The sequence below is a fragment of the Triturus cristatus genome, chromosome 4_1 (assembly GCF_964204655.1).
Source record: "Triturus cristatus chromosome 4_1, aTriCri1.1, whole genome shotgun sequence".
NCBI classification, from domain to species: Eukaryota; Metazoa; Chordata; class Amphibia; order Caudata; family Salamandridae; genus Triturus; species Triturus cristatus.
Window position 1 is genome coordinate 1,206,346,838 of NC_140585.1, and position 13,487 is coordinate 1,206,360,324.

A 13,487-nucleotide genomic window follows, 5' to 3' on the forward strand; every position below is an offset into this window, starting at 1 on the left:
TGTGGACACTAACCCTTCTCCACCATATATCCTACCTTTTTCACCCACCGATCCAAATTTACTGATTACACCTACACATTCCCCTACACCACCATCACCTGACCCACAAGATACAGGGGATGGGGATATGGATGACTATGCACCACAGGATGCACCACAGGATCCTGATCCATGGGATCATTATATGTCCCTCAACCAGATAATGACCCTGACCTATATCCATCCAGGCCTTCGCCCCCACATGACAACATTGGGTACATTGAGCTCCTTAATAGGGCCGCACAATATCATGGAGTAGAGCTTCATAAAGAAAGTTTAGAGGAGGATGTCTTGTTGGAGACACTGAGTTCATCTCAAAAGGCTACACAAACATTTCCAATGTTAAAGGTGATGCTCCAACACACTGAGGATATGTTTAAAGACCCTGTAAGAGCTAGGATCATCACTCCCAGGGTGGAGAAAAAAACACATCCCTGCACCTAATGACTATATGTATATCAAAGGCCTGTTACCACTAGACTGTCTGGTCATTTCCAATGCTCTCAAGAGAGCTAACTCTCAAACAACAGGGGACGCCCCTCCTCGTGATAAGGAGTCCAAATTATTAGCGGCTTCGGGAAAAAGGTAAGCGACTAATAATTGGCGCATTGCCAATGCCCAAGCATTGTTGGCAAGGTATGATAGAGCTCATTATGATGAACTCGAAAGCTCATTGAATTCCTACCGGATGAGCATAAGACTAAAGCCAGTGACCTTATTCAAGAAGGTAAATTAATAACTAATACCTCCATCAGGTGTACGTTATATCAGGCAGATACAGCAGCTCGTGCAGTAAACACTAGTGTACTACTCCGTAGACATGCTTGGCTAAGGATTTCAGGGTTCAAGCCTGAAGTATAAGCCTCTATTCTTAATCAACCTTTTGATAAAGAACATCTCTTTGGCCCAGCTGTTGATGTATCACTAGAAAAGATGAAAAAAGATGCCGAAGTTGCTAAGTCCATGGGGGCCTTACAATCCCCTTCTAATAGGGCTTCCTTTCGTCGCTCTTTCTATAGGGGCGGCTCCAAACATGTATCTATAGAGAATCCCTCCTCCACTTACAAGGGCAACAATCAGTCTCCCTCTTCAAGAGGTTATTTTAGAGGAGGATATAGAGCAAACAACGGCAAGGGAAGAGGCAGAGATAATTAAACACGCACCTCCCCTGCAAACAACAAGCAGTGACTTATTTCCCCATACCCCGATCATTCCACTCCTGTCGGGGGGAAGTCTTTCACAATTTCTACCCATTTGGAATACGATTACATCAGACAAATGGTTTCTACAAATTATCAAATCTGGTTATAGCCTGGAGCTTACAAGCACTCCACCGAATATTCCTCCAAGGTCACACCTCATGTCACAAGAACATCTCACCCTTCTAAAGCAAGAGGTTCTTTCTTTGTTGCAAAAGGGGGCAATAGAACCAGTCCCTTTACAATACCAAGGAACAGGAGTGTACTCCCTCTACTTCCTAATTCCCAAAAAGGACGGTTTCTGAGGCCTATATTGGACCTTAGAGAACTAAATCTATACATTCAGTCGGACCATTTTCATATAGTAACACTCCAACAAGTGCTTCCTCTCCTTCAGCAAGGCGACTTTCTATCCACTCTGGATTTAAAGGACGCTTACTTTCATATTCTAATACACACTGTGCACCGTAAGTATCTCAGGTTTGTGGTAGCAGGCCAACATTATCAATTCAAAGTCCTTCCCTTCAGAGTGACAACCGCTCCCAGGGTTTTCACAAAATGTTTGGCAGTAGTCGCAGCCCACCTGAGAAGACAACATGTTCACGTCTTCCCATACTTAGACGACTGGCTCATAAAGACCAGCTCGCACAACAGCTGTCTACGCCACACACAAAAGACTGTGCAACTGCTTCACCAACTAGGATTCACAGAAAATCAGACAAAATCCCATCTCCAACCATCCACGTCTCAAGACTATCTAGGAGCTACTATAGACACACAAAAAGCTCTAGCATACCCAACTCCAGCCAGAATCAGGAATATTCAAAACTTAATGTCTCAGTTCCAGCCTCAACACTCATTACCAACTCGAGTCCTGGGAAGGATGGCGTCTTGCATTTTCATAGATCCCTACGCAAGACTTCAGATGCGCCCCCTACAGGAATGCTTAGCACGTCAGTGGAACCAGGCTCAAGGTCAATTATCAGTTCTAGTATTGGTAGACGGCCACACCCATCGCTCTCTGCAGTGGTGGAACACACAAAACCTTTTGAAAGGGCGGCCCTTCAGCGACCCAGTTCCACAGATAGTACTTACAGCAGACGCATCACTGACAGGTTGGGGAGCGCATCTCCAAACCCACACAATTCAAGGCATGTGGAGCTTCCAAAAAAACCAGCTTCATATAAATCATCTAGAACTGTTAGTGATGTTTCTGGCTTTGAAAGAATTTCAAGCTCAGCTAGTAGGCAAGACTGTTCTAGTTTGTACAGACAACATGACAGCCATGTACTACATTCAAAAACGGGCGAAACACTCCCTCCAACTGTCCCACCTAGCCCAGGACATCTGGAGGTGGGCCATTCATCACAAAATGTATCTCCTAGTAGAACACCTCCCAGGAGTAGACAATCAGAAGGCAGATCTGCTATTTCGTCAGATGCCACAAATCCCTGAATGGGAACTACACCCTCAAGTTCTCCTCCCATTCTTTTAAATGTGGGGCTTCCCAGACATAGACCTGTTTGCCACGCACCTAAACGCAAAATGCCCAAAACTTCACACCCAGGTATCCACACCCATTGTCCAAAGGCAATGCACTATGGATGAACTGGTCAGGGATATTTGCTTATGCTTTTCTGCTTCTCCCACTCATTCCATTAGTGGTTCGGAAACTCAAACAAGCATCCCGACACTAATCCTATTTGCTCCCACATGGGCACGTCAACCATGGTTCACAACCCTATTGGAACTCTCAGTAGTTCCTCATCAAAATGTACGTCTTACACCCAATCTCCTCACATAGAGCCATGGAGACAGAAGACACCCAGACCCCAGTCAACTCAATCTGGCGATCTGGCACCTGAAGTCCTAGAGTTTAGCTATATTCACTGAAAAAACCATAGGTTTCAGACATGTTATAGTTAGCGGAAATTTTACTGATAAAAAACCAATGAAATTCCCCCGTTATAGTTAGTGCAGGCAACTATAACTCACGCGACCGCAATCCTCTGCTGATGCTAATACTGTATTTAGACACTTATTTGCCCATGTCTTCTTCCATAAATTTTTAGCTATACATATATTAGAAATATTTTTTTTTCATAAAGACACATATGTCATCAGCAGAAGATTGCGGTCGCGTGAGTTATAGTTGCCTGCACTAACTATAACGGGGGAATTTCATTGGTTTTTTATCAGTAAAATTTCCGCTAACTATAACATGTCTGAAACCTATGGTTTTTTCAGTGAATTTGCAAGGTTTTTTAAATGCTAATTCCTAACTATAACGTGTGTGAAACCTATGGTTTTTTCAGTGAATTTGTACGGTTTTTTAAATGCTAAGTTACTTTACGCCATTCGTGGCGTGCACGCCCACTTAACGCAGTTCGTTCCGTGCGCGCACGGTGCGCTTCGCGCACTGTGCGCGCACGGTGAGCACGCGGTGCGCTTCGCGCACCGCGCGCCCACTTTACGCAGTTAGTGCCATACACGCAAGGTGGGCACGCAGTGCGCTACGCGCACCGCGTGCCCACGTTACGCACCGTGCGCACATGGAGGACATATTATGCGCTTCCTTGTGATAGGTAATCTGTTAAATTTAATTTGTAAGTGATGACAATAATATGCCATGCACAGAGAGTGTTTTTTTTTTTATTAAAATTTTTAGCGTAAGCGCACCGTACGCGTACGGTAAGCGTAATCGGCGAAATTTACAAAAAATAAAAATTTACCGTTTTTGGCCTTTGAGGACACAACTAACATGGCTATGTGCATGGGCGCTGTCTAAACAGCCCCTTTATATGTTTTTTGCCTTTATTTACAGCCCCCCCCCTCAGATTGCGAGAGAGAAAATGGCGGCCGCCGCTTCCTGGTTTCGACCGATTCGAATGTTTACTTAGATGTAACAGCCAATCAGAATCGCGCTCGCGCACGCCACCGTACGCGTACGGTAAGCTTACGGTAAGCGTACCGTAAGCTGGCTCAGATATATATATTGATTTAAAGGCTATTTTCTCAGAATCTACTGAACAGATTTACACCAAACCTACAAAAGGCACTTCCTTGACCTGAGGACTACCTCTCTGCCAAATTTCTAGTAATTCTGTTCAGCCGTTCGGGCTGTAGCCTTGTCTAAAGGTCCTATGGAAAAATGCATGGGAAAAACGCGTTTTGGGACCCCCCTTTTATCTCAGCCCCCGCTTGACGAATCCCCCCGAGACTTTCAGGGTAGGAGCGGAGCGTAGCGCCCCACCTATTTTGAGAAATTCGCGAGGATTCGTCGACCGGCGCCAAAGTTATTCAAAATAGAATGTTGCGGATTTCCTATGGAAAAGGGGTCCTAACTATAACTACCTACTGGCGACCGCCAGTAGGTAATATATCTACCACCAGACTATATGAATATTATCAAGGAAGGAAGCCAGGCATCCTACCACAAGAGCCTGCTATACAGCAAAGTGGAAGCAGTTTGTGATTTACTGTAATAACAACCACATCAACCCACTTGATGCTTCTGTCCAAAACATTATATGCTATTTGTTACATCTACAATGTTCCAATTTTGCTTACTCGTCCATACGTTTACATCTAGCGGCTATATCTGCATACCTCCAAAATAGATAGCATCTATGTCTTTTTAGAGTACCTGTCATTAAAGCATTTATGTAGGGACTCAAAAGAGTTAAATCCTCCGAGACGTCCACCTGCTAAAGTGTGGAATCTCAACATTGTTCTCACCAGACTAATGGGTCTACCTTTTGAACCATTGCACAGATGTGAACTGCAATTTCTCACATGGAAAGTTGCTTTCCTAGTTGCTATCACATCACTCTGAAGAGTGGGTGAACTTCAGGCATTAACTATAGAACAACCTTTTTAACAAATGCATCAAAACAAAGCAGTTCTTCGGACCAATCCTAAATTCCTTCCTAAAGTCATTTCTGCTTTTCATTTCAGTAAATCTGTTGAGTTGCCTGTGTTCTTCCCTCAACCAGATTCAGTGGCAGAACGTGCACTACACACATTAGATGTGAAAAGAGCATTGCTTTATTACATTGGAAGGACAAAACCTTTCTATAACACAAACCAGCTTTTTGTCCCTTTTGCTCCACCACACAAAGGCAATCCTATATAAACATTAGGTATTGCAAGGTGGATAGTCAACTGCATTCAAATATGCTATGCACAGGCTAAACGGACATTAACAGTTGCCCCTAGAGCACACTCTACACGCAAACTGGGGGCTTCTATGGCATTCCTAGGAAATATACCCATAGATGATATATACAAAGCTGCAACATGGTTTACACCTCACACATTCACAAAACACTATTCTGTGGATGTGTTGGCAGCACAGCAAGCTAGAGTAGGCCAAGCAGTTTTATGTTCACTATTTCAGACTACTGCAACAGCTACAGGTTAGCCACTACTTGGGAGAAAACTGCTATGTAGTCTATGCAAAAGTATATGATCTATTCTACAGCTCATATGCCTCAACGGAAAATGCTACTTACCCAGTATGCATCTGTTCTTGGCATATAGAGCTGTAGAGCCATATGCGCCCGCCCGCCTCCCCGGGTACCTATACCTGTTGCAGTGACATCTTACTTAGATACATGCATTCATGGACATCTCCTTCTTACTACTCTTACTAACACCATTATCACCCTCTGCGGGAAAACAATCTAACAATGGAGTCGATATCCATGCGCACTATCACCAAAAGGAGGAGTCACCTACCTCATAACTGGAAAGACTTCTTCGGAGAAAAACAAAGTGCAAACATTCAGACCCAACACTAGATGGCGATCTATGCAAAAGCACATGACTCTCCAGCTCTATATGCCAAGAACAGATGCATACTGAGTAAGTAGCATTTTCCTTACCCCCAATGTGTTACTCTGCGTGCCATTACCCTGCATTTTTTACACTGCTGAATCTTTAACAACGCAGGGCTTTACACCGTAAACTGTTACAGCGCAATCCCCAAAGTAACGCCCCAGTGGAGTTAGAATAGAAAATTACATTGGAATAGGGGAATGCGTTGTAATGGATTGCGTAGTAAAGCCCTGTGTTGTAAAAGATTTTGCGGTGTAAAAACTGCGGGGTGTTGGCACGTGGAGTAAAAAAGTGTGCGGAGTAATGTGTCCTATTCGTCACAAAACACGTTCAAGCAAAACATCAGAAGGCGAGTATGTTTTCACTCACGCTAGCTTAATATGGATATTCTGGCAAAGCACAGTCAGTCTTGAACAGTCATTAACTCTTATCAGCTGAGGTATCAACAACCCTATTTGGCCTGCCAGTACTCTAAATACAGAAAACTAAAGTTCATGGCTCTTAGGCTAGGAGACTAGCCGTTCCGGAAACTTGGTGGTGTAGGCCTTTGGAAGCAATAACGTGCAGGGGCTGCAGTGTGCACGAGGAAACGTTCCATCACATCATTTGCAGCTGCCCTGCCCTTGTAGACAAATTGAAAGAACTCTTAAGGCCAGAATTGAACAAACTAGGCACTCGCATATGCCTGCATCAATTAACTTAACCTAGAGAATCTGCTATGAAAATCCTGTTGGTCAAGTTTGTGATCTTAGTTGTTAATAAGCTAAGCAGGGAGGACACAACCTGTGGTGTGGCACCAGCCATACGTCCAAACATCTTACACGACGGCGCGTCAGCTCTGAAGCACACGGAGGCAAACTTGTCCAGTTAGGCGATCTAAGAGCAAACCAGAGTGCCTTTTCTGATGACAAGTATATTTTAATGGGCTGCATAAAGGAGAGCAGAGGCTCTGACACCAAGGAATGGCCAGCCAGCAGTGTCCTGGAGGTGCCTGGCCGTTGCACCTGCCTGCAGATTTACCCATGTGGGAAGAACTTTGCGCTTTGCACTACTCTATAATGCTGAGTCTGCTCCCCTGCATTGATGTTATCTTTTAAATCTTTTTACAGTGGAATTTGTCTGAGAAAAATTAGGTTTAAAGTGTTATGCAAATTTGAATAGTGTACTCTGAGTTTTTAGGTATTTATTTAAGGCATATTGAGCCAAAGTATGTTTTAGTTTTTAATTAAATAATTGTTTTCTGCAGCCAATTCTCATTGAAACACTTTGCTACTATTTTGCACAACCCTGTCTTAACGAGGTAGTTTTTTAAAACATTTTTAATCTAGTTACCATTTCTTTTCCTTAATCCAACTATTGAACTTGGAGTTGTTTGCTAGGTGGCTTGGTACCTGATGCCTTACAGTTGAAGTAAAATTACTTAACTAGTTATGGAGCAGTATTGATACATTTGAATTCCCCAAAGATTTTGTTTATGTAATTTTAAAAATGTCTAGTTCATGCTTTTTTAGTTTGTAATGGTTTTAAGTAACAACAATAAAATAAAGTATTGTAAAAGGATACTCTACCTCGTTCTCTGGATTTTATTTATGTGCATGCAAACAGCTTAGCATGTCCTGTTTATTTGCTCCTATGTATTGACTATAAGGCCTGACTGCTGTGATGTTGACAGGGGACTTCTCCTGCATCAGTATCAAGGCCAGCATGATGTCTGCCTTGTCACCTTCCCTATGAAGACCGCCTACATTGTGTTCTGTAGTACAGCACCTCTTTCTCAGCTGTCTTTCCCATTATATCAGATTTCACCTATGCATTTGCTATTGTGCCCACTCGCCCTCGTACTGCTGTGCGTCTGGCAGTATTTTAAGCCTTTCTCTTTGCGGGCAATCTCAAGATCTGTGTATTATGTAAAGAAAATATTGAGCGGAGTTGGGGTTGAGGTCACTGATGTTCTCTGCGTCTGTTGGATTAATAGGGCTTTCCTGCAAGTGCCTAGCTCATCCGAGACAACTGAACCTGGACTGGACTCTGCCTGCCACCGTGTGAATCTCTAAGTTTTTCTGCTGAGGTCCTGGGGAGGTGTTCCGGAGTGGCATCTAGGACTTGTGTTTTACAATTCCTTTGAGTAAATGAATTAATATATAACTTCATTGTATTGAATATAAATTTCTGTACAAAAACTATTACATTAATCAAGCCAGTAAAATACATGATAAACGTTATTAAAATCAACTTGCAAAACAACATGGTAAGCATGCTAGAAAAAATCTTTAACATTCATGAAGATTAGCCCATCATTCTTCAGCATCTAAAGTGCATTCATAAAAGGTACATAACATTTGTTCTACTGCCTTTACAGTCCAATTTTTTAAAATATCTTTTGATTTGAGTCTTTTATACGTTATAGCCATAAATATTATTCATTCCCCCATAAAAGCATTTGATTGTGTCAAAAAACAAGCTACGGTGGCCTCCTCTAAAGTTCACCGTAACTTCTGGAGGAAGGGAGTATGTACTTACTGCGAATATCACTTAGCCAAAAACAAAGACTGATAACGTGTTTGAAGGATTCCTTGTGATGGTTGCAAAGATTACAGTTTGGGTAGGTAGATGTTTGACTCCAGTCACCTTCAAACTTTTTTCAGGTGAATATTTAATAAACTGAACCTTACCATTATTTGTTTTGTTAGTGCCTCTAAATTAAAGTCAATAAACTGCTGTTCAGCTTAAAATAAGATTCCATGAGAAGCTCCGAGCGTTTGTATTGCAATGCTTTTAGTAATTCGCTTAAGCAAAAGGACTCCTGAAGTCTTTCCCTGATCACTCTTTTACAGTTTGAATCTGCAATTTTCAGAAGGCCCTGTATGAAAGGCAAGTTATGATCCTGGAGAAAGTATTCATTTCATCACAAGAGACACAAGCTAGACACAGGGTTACTTGTCAACTATTGATACATCAGCCCTCTCAAGGAATCTCCTTTTGCAGAGGCACATCACAAAAATAGTTGGTTTTCCGAGTCCAAATGAGCTGCCTCGATTGATGGAAGACTTAATTTGAGTCTGATCATTGCATGTGGAGTAGAACTTCGTACATTGAAGAGAGAGCAAGCGTTTTGGATAAACATTGTGCCTATTTAGGTAATATTTTTATTTAGTACTATTGAAGCGTAGGTCAGAAGAGGGATTAGTTTGGCCCTGAAGCTGCATTAGTTGATCCGATAGCATGCCCTCTGTATACATGTGAAAACCATGTCAAAGCTATTGTAACATTGATGGCCTTTGTTTTTAGTGAATTAAAGTGTTGTGCTGCAGTAAAGTGTTTGTCCAGATGGAAACTCAGATATGTGTATGAATTTACTGACTACACCACACATATTGTTTCCTAACTTCCATTTGAATTTATGTAGACCCCTCCGAAACAAAAGTTTTGTTTTACTGATATTAGCAGGTAGACCAGAGGTTCCCAAACTTATTTAGCCTACTGCCCACTTTTCAGAAAATAAACTACTCAGCCCCGGAAATCTACCTTATTTAAGTGAACAAACCAAAAGATGCAGTGACCAATTTGCGTTCTTTTATGTATGTATATTTCTACCTTCGTCCTACAACATAGTAAAGAAAGATGTTGTAAATAAGACACCTTGAAGCTTAAAATTATAAAATTATTTATTAAAAATCAACCATAGTTACATTAGCATAACACACCGAAAATTAAGATAACGAAGGATAATATTAGAATAAATATTACGAATAACATGAAAAATAATCTAATGAGAAAAATGAGCGTGGTGTGCTGCTATCAATTTATTAATGTTTAACTCAAGTCAAAAGTCAAAGAAAACTTTATTCGATTGCTATATCAGACAATCATAAAAGCACATAAAAACATATCAAACAATTCATAAGTTAAAAAAGTATCCTACAAATATAAACATAATCTACAGTACATTTCAAAGTTAAAACAGTATTAAATTGACACCCTCGTCCGATTAGAATCGATTAAATAAGCATTAGTTTCCTTTGACTCAGAACTTCCTTCAGAAAGATTACTATCCTAAAAACGCTGTGCTCATTATCTAGATGTTGTAGTGCAAGAAAAGCAGGTCGACGTTGACGGAGCCCAAACATTTTTAAAACTGGTACTAAGTACATTCTCCTTGCATGGATATAAAAACTACAAAAGAAAACCACACGAATCGTAGATTGGTTGGAGTTATTATCACAAGGGCAAAGTTGAAGGTGTTGAGACCAGTCATTCATTATTGGTAAAGTGACTAGTCTATGAAATACCCCCAGCCTAAATCTAGTTAAAAAAAAACTATTGTAAACTAATGGTACAAAAGTTAAATAGGGTTGAATGTTAAAAGTGGTTACAATCAGCTGGTTATGCAGGACTGTGGGTTTCAATATCTCGGATGACATTCTGATAGTGTCCAACAGCAAAAGGCCCTCTTTTCTTAGTTCTTTCCTTGTTATTGTCCGAATAGTTCTAGGATTGTTAAACCAGTCTATGCAGCCAAGATCTTTAAAGAAATTGCGGACGTATCTTATCCATGGGATCTTTAAGGCCCCTTCCAGTTTCAAGGTATCTGATAAAATATCCCTGTTTAATTTTGCCTCTTCTTTGGTCCCGAGCCTGTGCCATAAAAGCACAGGCCCGAGCTTTGTTAAGTCAGAGATGAAGGGAAGTCCCAACTCCGCATGACATATACATGATCTCCTCATCCACCTACGACAGACCCAGGACCTTCAGGAGACTCCTCAAGAACTGGCTGTTTGATCAGTGGCTGCTCTCAAACACCCCCCCCCCCCCCTCCCCCCCCCCCCCCCCAGCGCCTTGAGACCCTCACGGGTGAGTGGCGCGCTTTACAAATGTTATGTTTTGAATGTTTTTGATTGATTGATGATGAAATACTATTTGAAACTGAGAAAATGTATCTTATGAAGGAATTTTCTATGCGTTGGATAGGCAGCAGATCAGCGAACCCCCAGACCCCTGCACCATACACTACTGATGAAACACACTTTGCCTTATAAATTTTAATGTTCAACTCTATTTTTGTCTTCAGCATGCTTAAATCACTCCGATTAGCTACTTGCAGTCGGTTTCTTTTATTAGTTAACAGATTTGTGACCGCACTGAACCCACATTCCACTAAATATGGAAGGAAATGCAATTAAAAACTTTTTTACTATAGTTCATATTCCAGGATAAAGTGTAGGGATCTGCTTTTGCAGCCAGAACTGTTGGTAGACGTCTTTGAATTTAAATTCCTCATTTGTTGTTACTTCTATCAGTTCTTCTTGTAATTGTGAAGATTCTTCTGTGTTTATACTTGAAAAAGAGTCCAAACCCCAATTGGGTATGTTCATTTTTAGAATATCTTCAAATCGTTGATTGAAGTCAGAATGGAGAGCTTCCAAGAGCTGACAATAGGTAAGCAAGCCTTCATTTAGCAATCAGTAATGAAATGTAAGAAGCACGCAATGCATCGTCATCTTGTGTGGATGCTGTTGAAAAGAGTTTTGCCAATGTAGGTAGGGTAAAAAAAAAAAGAATTTTTTAAGTGCTTGAAAATAAGATAAGTGCTTATCTTTTTTATCAGCATGAACTTTTGTCTCGTAGTCTTGAAGGCTTCATAGCTTCATTTGTTAAAACGTTTTGGCAAATCAGGCACTTTGGTAATGTATTGTGTGTAGACAACTGAATAAAAGCCATAGTTAAAATATGCAATACTATATTGTCTAAATGTTTTCTTCGGTTCAGCCATGATATGTGTAAAAAAAAAATGTATATATTCGGAAAAGTGCAATTTTTGCTTGCCAGAACCAAATTATTTTTGCAATGGGGAATAGCGCCTACGACCTAAGGTATGGAATTCAGTTGTTTTTGCGTAAGACGGCAAAAGACAAACAAACTAAAATACTAATGAAACTAATAAATTGGGTTTTGTACTTTGCTCAGCATTAGATACTGCCTGGAACAAAACAACCTACATTCCCGAAAACCATAGTTCCTACTAGACATGTACTTTATTTATTTCCAAGGAACCTATAGCGAATTTTCAAAAGTTTTAAAGAAAACTTCCGTGAAATTTTTTCGCAAAATCAGTCACTTTTCAACCTTAAATCAGGTGATCGAAAAGCAAAATACTACGATTTAAACTCATGAATTGGGTCTAGTTTGGTGAGTAGGAATGAAAGAGATACATCGGTGAGTTTGAGTTAGAACGAATTGAAATAGGGGGCGGGGCTTGCACAAACCCATTTCTTTCAATTACCAATCATTTCACTCAGTTTGCTGAAAACTTGTAATCCAACAACAAAGACCTGGCAAAAAACGGCACTTTCCAACAATTGTTACATGTAAATACGTAGTATTGCTTATAGGGTAATATATAAATCTATTTCCCCTAAATCAGTCGTTCTTTTCATGAACTCTGAAAAAATCCCCTGTGCCATGCAACTTAGTATTTAATAATTCCCAAAATGTGAAAAGACCAGCCACAAATAAAGTCACTCGACCAACACCCATCAAAAGAAAATATATCTCATAAAGATGATGAGGTGCAGAGAAAAAATGTGGAGGAATGAGAAAGTATCTCACGTGTGCACCACCAGAGGAGCTGCTGGCAGGTACTCACCAGCTTGCCCATATTTTTATCATCATTGATAACTTTCTCATAAAAGAAAAAATTGTGTCCAGAACAAAGAAGTGTGAAAAAAATATTTTTTGAAATAATGTAAGCAAAACCCCAAAGAAAAAGAGACCTGTGAAGTCTCAAGTAAAATTAGGTATAACTCACCTATATACTTCCAATTTCTTTATTTCATTGCGTGAATTATCCCAAGGTTAAAAACACAGTCATGTCGTTTAACCACATCAAGGATGGCCAATATGTTTCATTGCCTTTTTCAAAGATAACGGCAAATTCATCAGGGCATATGAGGTCAGCATTCACTTCCCTGGACCTTTCTACTTAAGATAGCGTGACTGCGAATATGCAAAAAAGAAAAAAAGACAAGGCTGGTAATTCATGAGAGACATCACTCATTCCCATCCTAAAATTCAAGACAGGTAGTCTAAGTTAAAATCAACTAAATTGAAATAACAACCACAAAACATGAGATTATCAAGGTTATTTACCTAGTGAGAGCCACAGGCCCGCATACCAGCTCTCACTTAATTGCGGGGGTAAGTGCTATGTACACTATTCTCCCCATCTGTAAGCACCTCTGTTGCTCACACCTTCATCTGCGGAGACAGACATATACAATGAAAACATGAATGTGTCAAACTAAAATCCTCTACCAACACTTGATTTTTCTCGTTGTGAGGCCAATATAGTGTAACCCACATGGGCAAGTTAGTCTGTAGATGCTCTTTTTTAGCCCAAACCCAAAGGGGAAA

The 13,487-nt window shown here is 40.7% G+C and overlaps 1 protein-coding gene across 2 annotated transcripts in view; it reads left to right on the plus strand.

Moving 5' to 3' along the window:
* Positions 1 to 13,487, plus strand: part of LOC146856404 (ATP-dependent 6-phosphofructokinase, muscle type-like) — a 334,110-nt gene that overhangs the window by 50,302 nt on the left and 270,321 nt on the right. The window contains exon 2 of one of the 2 annotated variants that reach the window (XM_085654532.1): positions 11,456 to 11,513. In XM_085654532.1, coding sequence (XP_085510658.1) covers positions 11,486 to 11,513 — 28 coding nt within the window. In that variant the 5' untranslated portion in view covers positions 11,456 to 11,485. Of the gene's footprint in view, positions 1 to 11,423; positions 11,514 to 13,487 lie in introns of both variants that reach the window. The other variant, XM_085654533.1, reaches the window with a different exon arrangement.